The following is a 19,124-nucleotide window of genomic DNA, read 5'->3' on the forward strand; positions in this document are numbered from 1 at the left end:
CGTCTTATAAAATAACTACTATCAAATGTATTTTCCCCCCTAAAGAGAACACATCAAATCTACAAACAATCCATTGAAACAAGAAAGTTACAAACCAGAAAACCCAATCTATAACAATTATTTACAGCTGAAACTGCATGAAACAAATAAAAAAGAAAAAAAACGACTCAAACTACTGCCGGATTCTGTTATGGTTGACGTCTTTTTCTTCAAGTAATGGAGTTCTCCAACAGATCCGAGGCTAATATGAGCAACTCCACCATCTCAAAGCCAGCTGCAGACACGCAATCAACCTTTTCGACACTTGAAACACCATCATCCACCTCAGCCGACCAGCTTACAGGAAGCGTGCTACCGAGTGCAGTCTTTAGAAGTTTTGCTTCTGTAACAACATTCTCGATAATTTCTGATTTCCTGCCAGCAACTGTGAGCGTATCTTCAGCTGGAACCGATTCTTTCACCTGTGTAGGTGGCAATTTTAACACGAATCCTGTCAAATTATTACAATAGATTAAGGTAAAGGATGATCACCTTAACAAGCGATAGACGAAGTCTACGAATTGAAGAAATTAGACGCTCCATACTTTCCAAGCTCTCTTTTAAGGCTGTATACTCGATTTTCATTCTGCATAACATATACACAATTGAAAGATTTATATAGAGAGTGAGAGAGAAGGAAAGTGTATCGTACAATATGGCTTAACGTACGCTGCGTACGCGATGGCAAACCGCACGTTATAACAAGAAGTTGCATGTTGTAAAATCAGAAGTTCGCATATTCAAAAGAAAATATATAAATCGCATGTTATATAAAAAACATTTTCGCATGTTATAGTGAAAGTGTAAAATACAATATTGCTGTACGAGCGTACGCTGTGACATTACGCTCGTTGTAAAATTCAAAACTCTAATCACGCATGTTGAAAAACCATAATCACGCATGTTATACTTGGGTAATGAAGCATGTTATAATTATGTAATGAAGCATGTTATGGTTTTCAACATGCTTGATTATGTCTTTTCAACATGCGTGATTATGGTTTTCAACATGCGTGATTAGGGTTTTGACTTTTACAACGTACGTAAGAGCGTAGTCTCGTACGTTAAGGAATATTGTACGTTAACCGGACTCTCTCTATATATATGAATTAAACTTAACAGAAAGAATTACGGACCTTGCAAAATCCATGGTACTATTAGAACTTTTCTTGGTGATATTTTGTGCGTACTCGTGGTGGGACCCACCATCACTTCCATAGGAACCAAGGGGATTAATCCATTGACTTAGGTACGTTTTCTTCAGTAAACCCTTTAACCTTCCGTCCTTATCGTGGAACGTGCTTTTATTCTCACTCGCGGTTATAAGTTTACCTTTGTTCCCATCACCGTTTAGTTTCCTGAAAATAAAAATAAACTCAAAATATGACGGAGAATAATAATAATAATAATAATTAAAATATAAAAAAGGAATAAAAACGTACTCATGTAGTAGACGATTTTCCTGCTTTAATTGTGCCAACTCCATAAGAGCAACCACCTTTTCATTTGTCACCTATTGAAAAAAAATACTATTAACAAAATACTATTATAACAAAATGTTGAAATAAACCGAACAAAAAACAAAAATTTTACTTGTATTAAATTTCTTTGCAGCTCCTCTAATTTAGTCTGAAGAGCCGCATTTACATTGTTCTCTAACATATACCGCTCTTCCTGCTGTGACAGAAGCAACAATGCTGCAACCTGAATTAGTATAATCAATACGCTTCATAAGATTCCATCTGGACCATGTTCGTTCGGTATAACGTGACAGGCTGGCATGATTCGTTCAGTATATACGAGACATGAACACAAACCTTCTCTTGCAATGCTTGAGCAAGGGCTTCGGAAACATCCCCTGTTCCGGGACTACCAGTTTTTTGTAAATCAGAAACATTTTCCTACAAAAATATGTGAAACAGAGAACCGTTAAACAGTTACTGGTTCATAAGAAGTTAAAAAGAGTCATTTTACAGCTAAACCGGTGTGTATATATTATATAAAATGGCCATTTCGACCCGTTTACAGGTAAATGGGTCGACTTCGGTTATACTTCATCTATAACAGTTCTAACTAGTGAAACTAAAATAAGTAGCTAGAATGAAACCGTGCCAGATGGGTCGAACAAGTCAAACTAGTCAAAAGTTTTCCAAATTGTGAACAAACAAATAGAACTGATAAAAACAATTTATCCCGAAAAAAAAATCATAGTAATAATATTGCTTTTTGGAAAGATATCAACAAATAATTATAATTATAAATATTCATAGAATTAGAAAAAGGCTTGTGGATCCAGTGGCGAAGCTTGAAAATTTCCACCGGGGGGTCGGAAGTCACCGGACCTAAAAATTCTATATAAGTAAAAAAAATTATAAAACCGGGGGTTCGAAAACGTATATACCTAAAAAAATCTATACAAAACGTACATACATAACACTACTGAGCGAAAAGTTTAGGGGGTCGGGCGCCCCTCCCGGCCCTTTGAAAGCTACGCCCCCGTGTGGATCAACCCAGGCCATTTTGCTACCCCGTGTGTACAAAGTATATTACATGTGATGGAACTAGGGAACCGAACGTTCAGTGAACAGTTCGTGAACTGTTCGGCGGGAAGTTCGTTTGTGTTCGTTCGTTGAATAAAAGAACGAACATGAACAAGAAATTCCGTTAGTTTAGTTAAATGAACGAACATAGACAGAGGCCACGTTCGTTCGTTTATGTTCATGAACGTTCGGTAACGTGTTCGTATGTGTTCGATAGTTCATTATTGTTTTTAATTTTTATAATTTATTTAAATACTTCAAAATACCGACAAATAGATATTTAATATGTATCAGTGTATCATTATTTTTTTTCATGAACCTTTGTTTGTGTTCACATGTTACCTTTTGTGTTCGTTAGTTAACATTAGTTTGTGTTCATGATTGTTAGTTTGCATTCGTTGCCTAAAATTAACAAACGAACACGAATTCATGGACAGTTCGTGAACACATTTATTTCCTTAACAAACGAACACGTTCGGTTCGTTTGCAGCCCTACATGGAACTTTAGCCACTCAAAAGTCAAAAGAGATCTAAGAGTAATTATGACTTTAATAACTCATAATCCTCTTCTCTGGTTCTTTAAATTGAAGAGAAAAAAGTACAAAGTCACATACACATGCAATTATACAAGCATATACATATATATATATACACAAACCTTGTCTTTTAGCATCAGAACAAGAGCTTCTGAGCCGTCCTCGGCTCCAGAACCAGAAGTGTTCGGCAACTCAGAAACATTTTCCTACAACATACGAACATGCGTAATTCAAATTTATGTACACCCACATTAAATATTCCATCCTCCTATGAATATATATATACACACACCTTTGTGGTAGTATCTGAGGCTGCATCAGGGCTTATATGTACATCACGGCAATCATTTTCTTGCAATTTCGTATCTCTCTGAGGAGATAAACTGTTACGTTCTCCATTTATACATATTTGTTTCATATTTTCTTTCACTTCGTCGACAACCGATTTAATGTAAGACGATTCCTCCTCGAGCAAACCAACAATTTCAAGCCTGTGCTGAGAGTGAAAACTACGTAAGCCTGAAATGTCCCTCTTCGTCTTTTCTTCCAAACACAACTGTATTCGAGTGCAAAAAAGGCATCAATTATCATGAATTTTAGAAGCATCACTTAGTTATCAAATATAAATACACAATCTGATCTTACTTTCCCGTTTTTCAAATCATGCACCATCCTCTTCAAATGTTTTTCAATCTCCAATCCCTGCAGAAGCAATAAGAATTTAGATAAACGAACCAAACGTTCATGAACTGTTCAGCAGGAAGTTCGTTTATGTTTGTTAACGATACGCCCCGCTTGCGGTATGCGCCTATAATGTAAATATGTGTGGGCCCTCAGGGGGGGCAAAAGTGAAAGTGCGCTAATTTTAACGTTGTTTTACTAATTTCGTGAAAATAACGTTAAAAAGCGAGGGACGGTTAATCATGCATCATGTAGTGGCGTTGATAGCCGAAAGACAAGGGGGTACATGCACTAATCGGCTTTTGTTCCAATTGTTGAGTGTTATGTGCCTTATGTCCAAGGCTTGATGCAAAACTACTATCGAGCCGGGGGGGTCTCACTGGAAGCAGCCTCTCTATTCCTACAGGGTAGAGGTAAGGCTGTCTACATCTTAACCTCCTCAGACCCTACCTTAGCTTTGTTATTGGTGAGATTTACCGAGTATGATGATGATGATTTAGATAAACGAACGAACATGAACTTTTTTATTCTTTTTGTTAAACGAACGAACATGAACACACGTTTTGTTCGTTCATTTATGTTCGTGATCGTTCGTTCATTAATATTCGTTTATTTACGTTCGTTGTTTAAAATTTTAATAAATACATAAATAGTTACAGTTACATAAATAAAAACATTAAACGGGATTTCTAACTACTTATATAAAAAATAACCAATTAGTAATTGGGCTTCCTAGTAATAAAAAGTGGGCTTTCGAATTGAACTTATCGTAATTAATCACTAACTTATATAAAAAACTACTTTATGTTCGTTTACGTTTGGTCAATTACGTTCATTTGTTTGCGTTATGTTTATTAAGTTATGTTCATATAAGTTTGTTTGTTTATGTTCATTTACGTTCGTGAACTATTCATTTAGGTTTTAAACAAACACGAACATACTCACTTTCTTAATGAACGAACATGAACAAAAAAATGTGTTCGTTTGGTTCGTTTACAGGCCTAAATGTAATGCTAATGTTTTTATTACCATCTGTAGCTTGCTCTGGAGATTAGTTACAGATTTTCTCAACGCCTCCACTTCGTCCTCTAGTGCGGTCTGTCTGAATCAAAAGTCAATCCGGTTGCATATAAAACAATATAGTTAATCATTAATCCTTTGTTAATAGAATTTAGAACTCACGATGTACTTTGTGGTTGGCGTTTCACCATAACCCGTGAACGTCCACATGTCATCCGAATCGTTCAATAGGGAAATACACTTATCTTCCCAATTAACATCATCGTATTTGTTTAATGAATGTTGTCTGGTTTCGTAAAACTTTGTGATCACCTGTAACAAGTAAAACGTCAATTTTATACAAATCGTGCATATATTATTATTAACACGAGATATTTACCTGTTTGAATATTTCATTCTCCTTTTCATGTTTTTCTAGATCAGTCTGAAGTGTAGCTGAACGTTTCTTTTCTTCGAGAACAAACGCATTGAGTTCTTCTATCCTGGTCCACCAAATTAATGAGCATATATAGATACCAGAAAATAAATATATAAAGGTAAAACCGTAAATATATACAAATACACACTTTTGTTGCAAAATGCCATATTGTTGTGATGCGCGTTCTTCTTTCTCCTTCGCTTGTTCCGCCTACAAAAAGCCGTATACACATTTAGAATCAAAGGATTCGTCCTTGAGGTTTGGCCAGTTTTGCAACTTTCGTCGAAAGGTTTGTTTTTCCGCATCATCCAAAAGGTTTCAAATCTTGCCATTTTCATCCGGCTCATTAACTCCATCCATTTTTCTCCGTTAAGTCAGAGGTGTTTCTATCTTTTTTGTTAACATAAAGGATTTTGAATACTTGTACATCATGCTAAATGCGTGTACATGAAGTCAAAAAGACCAAATTGCCCTTTAAGTTAACAATAAAGACAAAAATACCCCTACTTAACGGAGAAAAATGAATGGAGTTAACGAGCCGGATGAAAATGGCAAGATTTCAAACCTTTTGGATCCAGATGCCGAAGAACAAACCTTTGGACGAAAGTCGCAAAATTGGCAAACCTCAGGGACGAAAATGGCATTTTACTCTAATTGAAAGCAATTGAGGTCAAATGCAAGGCATAAAATACTAAACCTCCATTATTGCATTATCACGTTCAGAAAAAGCAGCAGCAACCGAACTTTGAAAAAACTTAATTTGCTTCTCTGCTTCTAAACTCTGCAGAAATTAATCAGGATACGCATCATTGATTAATTAATTAGTTTAATCATATTTTTTAGTATTATCACTCCATTAAACTTTAAAAATCAAATTACAAAAAAAAAAATGACAATTATGTGGAGAAACGACCTTAGAAAGCTCAGCTGCATGTAGATCGGCTAACTGGTTCTGCAGAATAAAATAAAAATTAATATCGACATATTCAGAACTATTCGATAAGTACTTATAAGAAGAAAGAACTCACTTTGATACGATAAGACTCCGAAAGCTCTTCTTGGAGATTTGCATTCTCTCTTAAGCAAGCAGTTAACTTCTTTTTCAAGTTATCTATCTCCTGCTCCAAACCAGCTGTCCTAATTGGGTATTCATATGAATGCTAAATAACTACCGAAGATGTACAGATAGTCGGATTATACAAACAATTAAAGATGGATGTAAAAAAGAAACCTTTGAGCATGCATCCTGGTAGCAACAGCACCATAATTGGGTTCAGCATTTTGCATACAAATATGCTCAATATCGTTACGTAGTTCATCTCGCTCTACAAATCAATATAGAAATAACAAAACCTAAAGTCATCTCTCTTTTTCATGAAGAGTATACTAGTGTGGTTGTGGATCAAGTGAAACTGTTTTAAAATTAGGAATATTGGATTTTAATAATCTCAACTATTCGCCATTAGACGCAAAAAGTCTTAACTTTAAAAATAACCACTGCCAGTCCTAACTTTTAACATATTGACCTCCAATGGACCCTGACTAACAGAACCCTAAAGACGTTAGTCTTCGGTCGCCGGAAAACCGTTTGTGTCCAGAAAAATGTTTCTAAAGGTCCGATCTAAGGTTACAAAGAGGTTGGGGACGAAAATGAAGAGTTTTCCGGCCAAAAAGTTGAGTTTTCCGGCGAAAAAGGAGTTCTCCGGCGACTTTAATAATTGGGGCTTTTACTAGAAAAAGTTTCCTAAAGATCCATAATATGGTTACAAGGAGGTTCGGGACAAAAAATGTTGAGTTTTTCCGGCGACCGGAGACTAACAGCGTTCGGGTTCTGTTAGACAGGGTCCATTGGAGATCAATATATTAAAAGTTAGGACTGCCAGTGGTTATTTTTAAAGTTGGGATTGTTGGCAGCCAACAGCGAATAGTTTGGGATTATTAAAATCCAATATTCCTTAAAATGATGAAACATACCGCGCTCCAAAAGTTCGATTCGAGAAAGCAAAGTGGCACGATCATCGAGTTTCTCATCCATAGTTGCAATTTTCCTATCAAACAAACTCAAAATAAGATAACTATCAATGAGAATGCAATAACTAAGATGCTGATTTGAAGACAAATCCTACCCCCAATCACCATAATTATCTATAAACCTTAATATGAACCATATATATAGGAATTGAAGGCAATCACTATAATTACAAACGTTAATCTGAACACATAGTTGATAGAATAATAGGTTTTAAGCAAGTATTCGTGTGAAACAATTGGAATTAAGTTGAGTGGATCCAAGTGAACGTTTTAAAACAATAACCGATGATTGTTTGCAGTTCAATTGAAACAAGGTAAGGCGATAACAAACTGTTCGAATTCTTTGAACATGATGAGATTGAAAACAGTTTACATAGATACATGAAACTGTGAAAGTTAAGATCGAATAATATAATAAGATTACCTGGAAAGTAAAAATATAAAACCTAAAACTGGAAATTTGAGTAGAAGAGACGACGCAGGGTCAGAAAGAAGAAGACAGGGATGATTTGTTTGTTGTTCGCTTATCGATTACCCCCACCAACCAGGCTGTCCCAGTCCGCCCAAAACATCATTTTTCTTATTTTTCATCTAACAAATAGAATATACTACCTATGATGGATAAAAAACAATAAAACATAGTGTTTTTTTTTTCTTTTTTACGGTAAATTTGGATCACTCACATACCATACCATTCGTGTTATCAGCGGAACTATCCAATTATATCTATCTCCATTAGACTATAATGCCTATACTTTTTACGACAAATTTTGATCACTGACGGATCTAAGACATAATAGTCTCTAAGTCTTATTTCACCTCCAAAAGACCACTAGGCTATAATGTCAGTACCAATTAATTAAAACTTACTTATAAAAAGGTTTATTTATGAATATATCTAGAGTAAATTCCTCCCTATGAGGGTGAAAGGGGTGCACCCCTTATGAGATGAGATAAACTTTTCACCCACCTAATCATGAGGTGTCATGTCAGTTCGTCTTTCTAACTCCCCTCTTGCATAAAAAAACACGAGGGATGTTCACCACTCATGCCATGGGGTAAACTTTTTTTTTCATTTTTTTAAACTACTTAATTAATAAATGAAACATATTTTTACCAAAATAAAAGTACAATAAATTAAAAAACATTACATTAAATTAAGAATAAGGGGCTGTTTGGTAGCCTCTTAATGACCATTCAGATGCTACCTCTTAATGGTTTAAAACCTCTGAATGAATAAGAGATAACCTCAAGTCTGAATGGTTAAGAGGTAACCTCTGAATGGTAAATCATCACATGTTACATTCTTCTACATTCTCATTGGTAAAATTCTTAATGGTTCTATTAAGAGGTAACCTCTTAATGACCATTTAGAGGCTACCAAACAGCCCCTAAAATAAAAAAACACTACATTAATTAGAAATCTATATCTATATATCTAATAAAGCAAACCATTGGGGACACATGTCACCCTATGGTTGATGCCAGATAATCAGCCATGTCATCATACACTTGGCACATCTCATAGCTGAGGATTGAACAAGGCTTCTCATTTACGCTAAACAATGTCTCTCTCCTCTCTAAACCCTAATTCGAACTCTCTCTCTCTTCTCTTCTCTGGCGAACACGGAGACTAAAGAAGATCCAATAATTTTGATCAAGAATCAACGGATTTGAAGACAAATCATCTACGGTACTCTCTAATTAGAGTATTTCATGATCGATTATAGGTTTTAATTAGGGCTAATTTTGCAGGAATATCAAATCCTCGAGATCAAATCGGCGATTTAGTGAAGAGGTATAATCAATCTTCATGTTTACAGTTTGTTCGTTAGGATTTGTAAAAGACGATTATCATGTTTGGCGGATTATGTTTTGTGTTTTGGGGTTTTAATTGCTGTCTTCGTGTACTCTTATTTCTTGATTAGCATCAGCCTTTTTTGTTGTGTTTTAGGGTTTTGCTATAGTTTCTTTCTATGCTTCATATATTATTGGAGTACCTGTTAGTTTGTGGAGCAGGTAACCTTTTCCTCTTTTACAGGGTGCTTTTTTATTTTCACAAATGTCGATTTGCTATATTTGTTTACATTAAAAACACAAATATTATACAGGGTCCTTTAAAGGTTGTAGATAACCAAGCATTTAAAACCCAAGAAATTGTCGTTCTTCAGTTCAGGATTGTAGATCTGTTATCCATGCTTATATACAGACACATAATGTCTTATGTAACTCAGAATGAGTCAACATAATATTTCATAATAGTTTCTTTGGCCAAATTTTTTACGTTCGTCCACTAGAGAACATTGAAGCACCAGAAGATCTCTCTTGCTGATCTGCGAAGTAGAATTTCAATAGTGATAACTGATAGTTGACATGGTGTGATTATAGCAAAATTTAGGAAAATTTTGATCAGTAGTGATAATTGAAACTTGATATGGTAAATTTACGTTTTACATTATTGTTTATTTGTCTTAATGGTTATGGGCTTGAAATTGATATACCGCCCAGGGAACAAGCTGATAAGATGGATAAGGATGTTCCAGATGATGCCTCAAACGATGTCTTGAATGAGGATCAAGAGATGGACGAGCAAGTTGTAGCTCAACCTCAACATGATGACAGCTATTTCACTAGAATCGTCTCAAAGCATCAAAATATTCATCAAAATGGTACATCTTAATGTTCTTTATGCATGTTTGTGTATATATATATGACAAGGGTTGCACATAAATCTCAATTAGTTACTCACCAAATAGTATTTTAGCGTGTTTGGATTTGCATTTTTGAAACTGATTCGTATTATAACCTTTTGCTTCTTTGACACAACCAATTTGCTGTAACAATTTGTTTCATAAAAGACACATGTCAATTTGTTTGTTTCTTGACTGTCTTCAGATTTTTTCAATAAATGTTATTGAGTGCGTCTTTCGGTTGTTCCCCCTTTATGCATATGCTTTAAAAAAATTCGATTGTGTTTTTGAAACAGATTACCGTTGCTTGAAGACTAACGATCAAGTAATAAATAACCAACTAATGTAGCTGGGGAAATCGATTAATAGGTATGTACTTCTTTGTTCTTTTGTTGTTAATCCTACCTCGGCCAAAACTCCTGTTGCAAATCTCTGTTTTTTTTTTTTTTTTTTTGCATCGACTTGACCGATCAAAGCTAAAACCATTGTGATTTTAAGTTAATAACTACCTTTAGAATCCACTTTAATATTTCTAACTTTTAGGGTCAAATAAACAATTTTCTTCATGAAACATACTTATGTATTTAGTAAAAAATTATCCTGGGATCAAGCCCAACTAACAGTATTCCTAGACCTGAATAAATAAAATATAATAGTTCAAGTTATATTGTTTTGGAATTTGATTTTGGTTATATTTGTTGTATTATCTATTTCGGAATGTAATGTTGTATGGTACATTACAAAATAAAATGAACTATTTAACAACATACCACAAAACTGTATTTTGACAGCAAAAATAATGCATCAAAAACTGCACTTTTTACAGAAACATGCAGCAAAAAGAGTTATTTTAACAGCAATAATATGTAGCAAAAACTACACTTTTGGCAGCTATAAAATGCAGTAAAACTGCATTTTTTACAGCGAAAATAACCACAAAACTACATTTTTGACAGCAATAAAAATGCAGCAAAAACAACATAAAAATCTGGCCATTATGCCCTCTTTTGAAAGTAGTAAAAGCCTAACTAATTAACAATAATTTTACCATGATAGTAGACCAGGGTTGGTGATAAAATGACAACCGAAAACACACTTGAAATGGGCAGATGAACCTGAACACACTTTAAGTTGGTATTTATGACAAAAATACACTTGACCCATTACTATAAAGTGTGTTTGGGGTTCTAACTAGATTCGGCGGGTGGTAATGGTAGTGCTAAGTACAGACTAAATGTACTTCGCGTTTATATCTAACTTAAAAAACTTATATATGTACCCGTGATTACCTAATTTAAAAAGAACTTACCATGGCTATTATAAGGCGATGTCGGATCAGTCATCTAGGGTTCCGACCGAGGAGTTCAACCAGTGAGAGATAGAGAATGAGTCGGCGAGAAAGGCATACGCCTTCGAGGTTCTGCCAACCATCTTGGCGCGTGCCTTACATTACCCGATAGAGCATGATATGGCAAGTATAGCGACGATGTGTGTTTGGACGTTTGGTGATGGCTCAGTCGAAGCGTTAGACGATGACGGTTTTCTTCCTATTATTGCATCCCTTTATTTTGGGGCTTTTATTTTTTTCAGGTTGTTTCATTTTGGGCATTAATTGTTTTGTAGGTTGTTTCATTTTGTTTTGGGAAACATGACGCTTGAGGCGATCACCACTGTCAGATCTGAGAGTAAGCATACTTTAAGAAATTGTAATACTTTTCAATAGAACGTAAGGTTATTGTATACCCTTTGGTTAATCTCTATATCGATTACTATGATCTCAATAGTTTTTATCTTGAAAAAATTGCAGTGTAGTTCAGTTTTAGGTAAAAGTTTGTAATTGGGTAAATTGCAGAAATATAAATACTCAGTTGCAAACTAGATTTGGGTAAATTGCACTTATGATGCTTTTGACAACATAGTGTAGTCTATTAAATTCGTGATCAACTGTAATCTGGATGTAATTTAGGTATAATATCAAGTGTCGTAGTTAATTCTCAGCACATGGACATGTTTGGTACATGGGTTAAAATTTGATTATGGGTCAACTAAAGCCTCAACTATAATGAAGTTTGGCTTGCATACAACCTGTTGATTATTGAAGACTTGAAGGTACATTTTTTTCTAACTTGACCCCAATTGTTAAATGTTGCAAGTTCCCTAATTCCGTTGTTATCTTAGGGTTAAATTGGTATTGTGCTAATTAAAATCTGTGATAGACATGAAGGAAAATTTGGGTTCATTTCTTTGGGTGATGAATGTTGTCCCTGAAGATGGATCTAACACATTGAAGCTTATTTACGATAGAGGCCATCGATTCAATTCATAACTGGTATGTATTTTCTTTATATTTTATAATTCGTGCACATCAACTTGGACCCACACTAAAAACGGCCCATTTCAACTTGAACTTGCTTCGACCTATTAGGTGTGAAGCATACTCAACCTACCCGCGTGCATACAATCTTCTCCTTGCTAGCAACGTGTTTGTCACACCCCCAAAATCCACCTGCGGATAACACCCGCTTCGAGGGCGTGACTGACCAGGATCCAGCCACCAATTATACCGAATACCTAAGTTGATAACAAAAGTAATACTTACTATTCATAAGCTTAGCAAATATTAAGTTCAGGGTTTAAAGTTTTAAGTTCAAAGCAGTAATAAGTAGCGGAAGCATAAGTAAGGTAGTTTAAAACAAAGTTCATGATTCAAAATGAGGTAACACCCAACACAAGGGTGAACAGACACTACACGTTCCCAAGCTGCAAGCTCCTTCGTCACTGGTTACCTGCAAAGCATGCAGTAAGGGGTCAACAATAATGCTGAGTGAGTCCACTAGTTGTCCAGTTTTAATTACCAAAAACTTTGTTTCACCGGTTAATTTATCCGTTTATACATGCCCTGGGGAGCTACCCCAAAAGTTAGCGACTAAACTGTTTTTCCAATGCCGAAAACTAGGTAACCGTTGCGTATCCGCAGGATGCCCCGATGTCAATGTTCTATCATCATTGACGGATTTCTGAGTACATTAGTTCACGACCGTCCCAAACCAGGGCACGGTGTGAGGCTGGTAAACACCTAAATAGCGCTATCAACTAATAACCCGCTCGCCTAACCCGGCGACTAATCGGTATTTGTAGTAGGGACTTGAGTGATAGAGTTTCGTTTAGTGCCGTTAGTTGCAATCCGTATAAACAGTAATTAACCAAAAGGTTTCCCAATACCCGGGAAGGAAAAGTAAGTTTTGTTCCCAATAACTAGGGAAGGTATGTAAATGGTATCCCCTTTTACCAGGGGATAGGGTTGTTAGTCTCGTGTCCCAAACCACCGGGACGCATGCTTTTAAGTTGTGAACTCACCTTGGGTTGCTCGGTAGGTTTAGGTTACTTGTCAATCACGTTGGTCACCACGTCCTAACATGGTTACCGGTATAGGTCAGGTTCGGTATGCAAGTAATCACGTAAGAACATATACAGACACATAACATGCATACAAGTAATAGTCATGGGGTTATTGGGCCGGCCCTAATAGTAACACAGTCAAACAGAACACAGCAACACATAGTCCATTTAACAGATAGTCCAAGTTAACACAGAATGGCCCAATAACTAAAATGGACAGCCCACTCGCAACTAGCTGGTCTCGAGTCGCAACCAGGTGGTTGCGGCTTGTCACGTTATGGTTGCGAGTCGCAATCGTGGTCTCGAGTTGTCATGTGTTGGTTGCGAGTCGCAACCGTCGTAGTTTCGAGTCGTAATCACGTGGTTTCGACTTGTCATGCTTTGGTTGCGAGTCGCAACGGTGTGGTTTCGAGTCGGAATACTGTGGTTGCGAGTCGTAACGCCGTTGTTGCGAGTCGGAAGCTGTCGTTTTCATGTACACGTGATGATGCAGAAAAGACAGTCCAAATTGTACCGAGAATTCAGACCCAAATCCGGAAACTACCAATAAGATTTCTACAAACACTTTTCCTCATTTGACTAGTAGTGAAAATAGATCAAACTTTGCCTTATTTGAAATCTTCAACCCACATTCAACAAGTTCATCCTATGTTCATAATTTCTAGGGTTTTCATGCCAACATATTCACACATTTTTGGACCGAAAATCACCTATTTCTAACAAGATTAATATGCAAGAACAAGTAAAACATACACTTAGTGGCATTAACATAACTTGGTTGGCCCTAAACATCCTTAAACCATTATTCCATAACCATTTAAGCATGTTAGTAAGTATCATACATAAGGTTTAACACACATAGTCAAAACTTCACAAACTTCCTAAAAATCATGCATAGTATTTCTAGCCAAGCATAATATTTCTAACCAAACATGCATAAAAATCTAGTTCATACAACAATATAAACCCTATGCACATAATAATCACTAACCGGTTGAAAAGGGAAGGAATGAGCCGAAATAAAGGAAGAAGCCGAGGAGATGAAGTGTCCGAGTGATGATCTTGACCGAGTTTCCTTGCCCGAAATCCTTGCTTGAACCGAAAGAGGAAGAAGAGGGGTGTTGTTGTTGGAGGTTACTAGTTGAGAGAGAATAGAAGTGTTGTGGGTTTGTGTGTTGTAACAAATGAGGGAAAGTGAGGAGAAGGTGGGATATATATACATGGGGTGTTTCGGGTTGGGCTTGGGGGTTTCGACCCAAACCGGTTACGGCCCAAAGGCCCACTCGAAACCAAGAGGCCCACTCGCAACCGCCCGGTTGCGAGTCATGGTCTCGGGTCGTGGTTTCGGCTCTCATATAAATATATACATAATACATACATATCACACATATCATGCAAAAATCACGTTTCCATTTAATAATATATATATATACACACAAAATATTACAAGGTGATCGTTCGGAAAAACCTCGAGTGTCACATTATCCCCAAGTTTTAAGAACTTTCGTCCCGAAAGTTGAAGCAGCCACTGCCAAGCTAGCGTGTTTCAACGGGGTGTCACATCATCCCCCCGTTAGTTTGGAATTTCGTCCCGAAATTCGGTTGTAGCTTCAGTGCTGGGGTTTTCGTTTGGGAACAACTGGGGATACTTGGACTTCATCTGGTCCTCCCGCTCCCAGGTAAACTCTGGGCCGCGCCGTGAGTCCCAACGAACTCGTACAAGGGGTATCTGGCTACGTTTGAGGGTTTTGATCTCTCGATCCGTGATCTCAATCGGTTCCTCAGTAAAGTGTAGCTGTTCATCAATAGTCAGTTCCTTAAAAGGAATTACAAGTGTTTCATCCGACAAACACTTCTTCAGGTTAGATACGTGAAAAACGTTGTGCACTGCACTCAGCTCTGCAGGCAGGTTTAATCTATAAGCAACCTTACCGATTTTCTCGGTAATTTCGAACGGTCCAACATACCGTGGATTCAACTTGCCCCGTTTACCAAAACGAACCACACCCTTCCAGGGTGAGACTTTAAGTAGAACCCGGTCCCCGACCTGGAATTCTAATGGTCTCTTACGCTTGTCAGCGTAGCTTTTCTGACGGTCACGAGCTGCCGCCATGCGTTGCCTGATCTGTGATATCTTTTCCGTTGTATCTACTACTAGTTCTGGGCCTGTAAGTTGACTATCACCAACTTCCGCCCAGCAGAGAGGTGATCGGCATTTACGACCGTACAATGCCTCAAAAGGTGCCGCCTGAATGCTAGTGTGGTAGCTGTTGTTGTAGGAGAATTCCACCAGCGGTAGATGTTTCTCCCAGTTCTTGCCAAAATCGATCACACATGCTCTAAGCATGTCTTCCAGGGTTTGGATGGTGCGTTCAGACTGCCCATCCGTTTGCGGGTGATAAGCGGTGCTCATGTCCAAACGTGAACCAAAGCATTTGTGCATAGCTTGCCACAACTCGGAAGTAAAACGAGCGTCTCTGTCGGAAATAATAGAAGTTGGCACCCCGTGCCTGGAGACTACTTCCTTCAAATAGATTTCTGCCAAGGTAGAAAACTTGTCTGTTTCCTTAATGGCCAGAAAGTGTGCAGACTTAGTCAATCGGTCTACTATCACCCAAATAGTATCATTCCCGCGTTGTGATCTGGGTAGCCCTGTAACAAAATCCATGGAAATCTGTTCCCATTTCCATTTCGGGATTTCGGGTTGCTGTAGTAGGCCTGCTGGTTTCTGATACTCGATCTTGACTCTTGCGCAGGTCAAACATTTGCCAACGTAGGCTGCTATGTGGGCTTTCATGCCAGGCCACCAGTATGTGGTCCTTAAGTCGTGGTACATCTTATCTGAACCAGGATGTACTGAATAACGGGACTTATGGGCTTCGTCCATCACAAGCTCTCGTAAATCCCCGTAAAGTGGGACCCAAATGCGCCCTGCCACATAGTAGGCGCCGTCTTCTTTTTGCTCTAACTGTTGTCTTGATCCTCGCAGGGACTCAGCCCTGATGTTTTCCGGTTTCAAAGCTTCAATCTGAGCATTTCGGATCTGGGTAGGGAGACTAGACTGGATAGTAAGTTGTAATGCTCGCACGCGCCGTGGTATAGTGTCCTTTCGGCTGAGGGCGTCTGCCACGACATTGGCCTTGCCCGGATGATACTTGATGGCGCATTCGTAATCATTCAGAAGTTCAACCCATCGACGTTGTCGCATGTTTAACTCCTTCTGCTTAAAGATATGCTCGAGACTCCTGTGATCGGTGTAAATGGTGCACTTGGTACCGTACAGGTAATGTCTCCATATCTTAAGCGCAAATATCACTGCTCCTAGCTCCAAGTCGTGTGTTGTGTAGTTCCTTTCATGTGTCTTAAGTTGTCGGGAGGCGTAAGCAATAACTTTCTCGCGTTGCATCAACACGCAACCGAGCCCATGAATAGACGCATCGCAGTAGACCACAAAGTCGTTAGTGCCTTCAGGTAACGAGAGAATAGGAGCACTGCAGAGGTTATCCTTAAGCCTCTGAAAAGCAGATTCCTGTGCTTCATTCCACTTGTAGGTGACGCCTTTCTGAGTGAGTGTAGTGAGGGGTTGTGCAATCTTTGAGAATCCCTGAATGAATCTGCGGTAGTAACCTGCCAATCCCAAGAATTGGCGAACTTCAGTCGGAGTCTTAGGGGTAGGCCAATTCTTTACAGAGTCGATCTTAGCTGGGTCGACGTGGATTCCATCCTTGTTAACCACGTGCCCAAGGAAATGGACTTCTCGAAGCCAGAAGTCGCATTTCGAGAACTTGGCATACAGTTGCTCATTGCGAAGGAGTTCGAGGATAAGGCGTAGGTGCTGTTCATGCTCTTCCTGACTTTTCGAGTAGATCAAGATGTCGTCTATAAACACGATCACAAATTTGTCGAGGTAGGGTTTGCATACCCGGTTCATGAGATCCATGAATACTGCAGGGGCGTTGGTCATTCCAAAGGGCATAACGAGGAATTCATAATGACCATAACGAGTTCTGAATGCGGTTTTGGAAATATCTTCATTACGGACCCTTAACTGATGGTAGCCTGATCGCAGGTCAATCTTGGAATAGTAGCTTGATCCTTGCAGTTGATCAAACAAATCGTCGATTCGCGGGAGAGGGTAACGATTCTTGATGGTAACCTTGTTCAACTCACGATAGTCTATGCACATTCGGAACGTGCCATCCTTCTTCTTAACAAAGAGTACCGGTGCTCCCCAGGGTGATGAACTAGGACGGATAAACCCTTTATCCAATAGTTCCTGTAGTTGTGCCGAGAGTTCCTTCAATTCTGCGGGGGCTAGTCGATAAGGTGCACGAGCTATAGGCGCTGCTCCGGGAGCTAGCTCGATTTGGAATTCGACCTGACGATGGGGAGGGAGTCCAGGTAATTCCTCAGGAAATACCTCAGGGTAGTCACGCACAATTGGAAAATCTTCAATCCTCTTTTCCTTTTCCTGCGTGTTGGTAACAAGTGCTAAGATAGCGGTGTGCCCTTTTCGTAAACACTTCTGGGCCTTCAAGAAAGAAATAACGCCGGAGATTTCTCCACTTTTGCCACCTTGTACAATGAGGGATTTGCCAGAACGGCGAGGAATACGAACTGCTTTCTCCTGACAAAGGATCTCAGCACGATGCTTGGATAACCAATCCATACCAATAACGACATCGAAGCTTCCAAGAGTAACAGGGAAAAGATCGATACTAAATGTCTGACCAGACAACTCTAGTTTGCAACCCTTGACAACGTGTGAGGCCTCGATGTTTCTACCATTAGCTAACTCGACGAGGTGAGGAGAACTTAGTAACGAAAGCGGACGCTTAAGCTTCTTACTAATACGTAGAGATACATAACTAGCATCGGCACCGGAATCAAATAACACAGAAACATAACGATCATCGAGTAGGAACTTACCCGCCACGACATTGGGGTCATTCCTTGCTTCTCCAGCTCCAATCACAAAAGCTCTTCCTCTAGCACCATTCCCAGCATTGTTGTTCTGATTGTTGTTCCCAGCTCCCTGATTATTGTTGCGGTTCTGATTCAGTTCAGGGCAATCCTTTTTAAAGTGCCCCTCAGCTCCACACTTAAAACATGCCCGGTTGTTTCCCTGCTGCTGTTGCTGTTGAAGTTGTTGCTGATTCTGTCTTGTTGGGAACTGGCTTCTACAATCCTTGGCGTCGTGCCCCATCTTGTGGCATCGCTGACACTGGCCCTTATTACATGCCCCATTGTGGTGCTTGTTACACTTGTTGCACTTAGGGTAGCTTCCCCGGTAGCCACCCTGTTGTTGAGTGCCCTTGTTGTTTTCGGTTTTCCTTTGCTGCGCTGGGGCCTGGGTGGGGTTAGCATCCTTGCTTTGACTTCCTTCCCACTTACGCTTGCTGTCACTAGAAGTTCCGACGGTAGCACTGATCCTTTTGGGCAACCGGCCCTCTTCCACGGCCTGATCAGTGAGTTTGTGAGCAAGTCGAACAATCGGCTGAATGGTAGTGTGGTTGGCTGTAGTGACATGGCTTCGAATTTCTGGAGCCAAACCCTTGATGTACAGTTCAATCCTTCGGTACATTGGTCGTGACATGTTCGGGCAGAGAGCAGCATAGTCATTGGACAACTTGGTGTAGGTTTCAATCTCTGACCCAACCATCTTGAGCTCATAGTACTCGTTCTCAAGCTTGTGGATGTCATCCCGGTGACAGTATTCATCCTTAATCATATCCTTGAAATCCTCCCATGCCGTAGCATTTGCAGTTTC

General features: G+C 38.8%; 1 protein-coding gene and 1 long non-coding RNA gene across 9 annotated transcripts; one reads left to right on the forward strand and one right to left on the reverse strand.

The window, feature by feature from the left end:
* Positions 1–7: 7 nt before the first annotated feature.
* LOC110929446 (paramyosin) lies at positions 8–7,844 on the reverse strand. 4 transcript variants are annotated; one of them, XM_022172606.2, is made up of 19 exons: positions 7,690–7,844; positions 7,209–7,282; positions 6,466–6,559; positions 6,263–6,366; positions 6,148–6,186; positions 5,932–6,015; positions 5,383–5,444; positions 5,196–5,298; positions 4,979–5,128; positions 4,826–4,894; positions 3,761–3,817; positions 3,408–3,671; positions 3,238–3,321; positions 1,857–1,940; positions 1,633–1,743; positions 1,482–1,552; positions 1,176–1,397; positions 532–625; positions 8–461 (listed from the first exon to the last, which is right to left on the reverse strand). In XM_022172606.2, the coding sequence occupies exons 2-19, from the start codon at positions 7,263–7,265 to the stop codon at positions 210–212; spliced, it is 2,001 nt and encodes a 666-aa protein (XP_022028298.1). In that variant the 5' UTR covers positions 7,266–7,282; positions 7,690–7,844; the 3' UTR covers positions 8–209. The 4 variants fall into 4 exon arrangements, with proteins under 4 accessions (XP_022028298.1, XP_022028297.1, XP_035843193.1 ...); XM_022172605.2 differs by having other exon boundaries at positions 6,263–6,371; XM_035987300.1 differs by lacking the exon at positions 7,690–7,844 and adding an exon at positions 7,361–7,672.
* A 967-nt stretch (positions 7,845–8,811) lies between these two features.
* LOC110929447 lies at positions 8,812–12,448 on the forward strand. Of its 5 annotated transcripts, XR_002587097.2 has the most exons (9): positions 8,812–8,958; positions 9,021–9,063; positions 9,774–9,934; positions 10,252–10,324; positions 11,280–11,493; positions 11,579–11,640; positions 11,922–12,064; positions 12,172–12,284; positions 12,381–12,448. It is a non-coding gene; the product is annotated as an uncharacterized LOC110929447 (long non-coding RNA). The 5 variants fall into 5 exon arrangements; XR_002587094.2 differs by having other exon boundaries at positions 11,280–11,640; XR_004889954.1 differs by having other exon boundaries at positions 11,280–11,640; positions 12,180–12,284.
* Positions 12,449–19,124: the final 6,676 nt, after the last annotated feature.

This window comes from Helianthus annuus, chromosome 3, assembly GCF_002127325.2.
Source record: "Helianthus annuus cultivar XRQ/B chromosome 3, HanXRQr2.0-SUNRISE, whole genome shotgun sequence".
In the NCBI taxonomy this organism is placed as follows: Eukaryota; Viridiplantae; Streptophyta; class Magnoliopsida; order Asterales; family Asteraceae; genus Helianthus; species Helianthus annuus.

What these genes read in the sequence shown, in the direction of transcription:
- LOC110929446 (XM_035987300.1), bottom strand. An exon ending in ATGCAGCTGAGCTTTCTAAG is followed by an intron (nt 6,016 to 6,147) that starts GTCGTTTCTCCA and finishes TAATTTCTGCAG; the next exon opens with AGTTTAGAAGCAGAGAAGCA. An exon ending in TCCAGAGCAAGCTACAGATG is followed by an intron (nt 3,818 to 4,825) that starts GTAATAAAAACA and finishes TTGCTTCTGCAG; the next exon opens with GGATTGGAGATTGAAAAACA.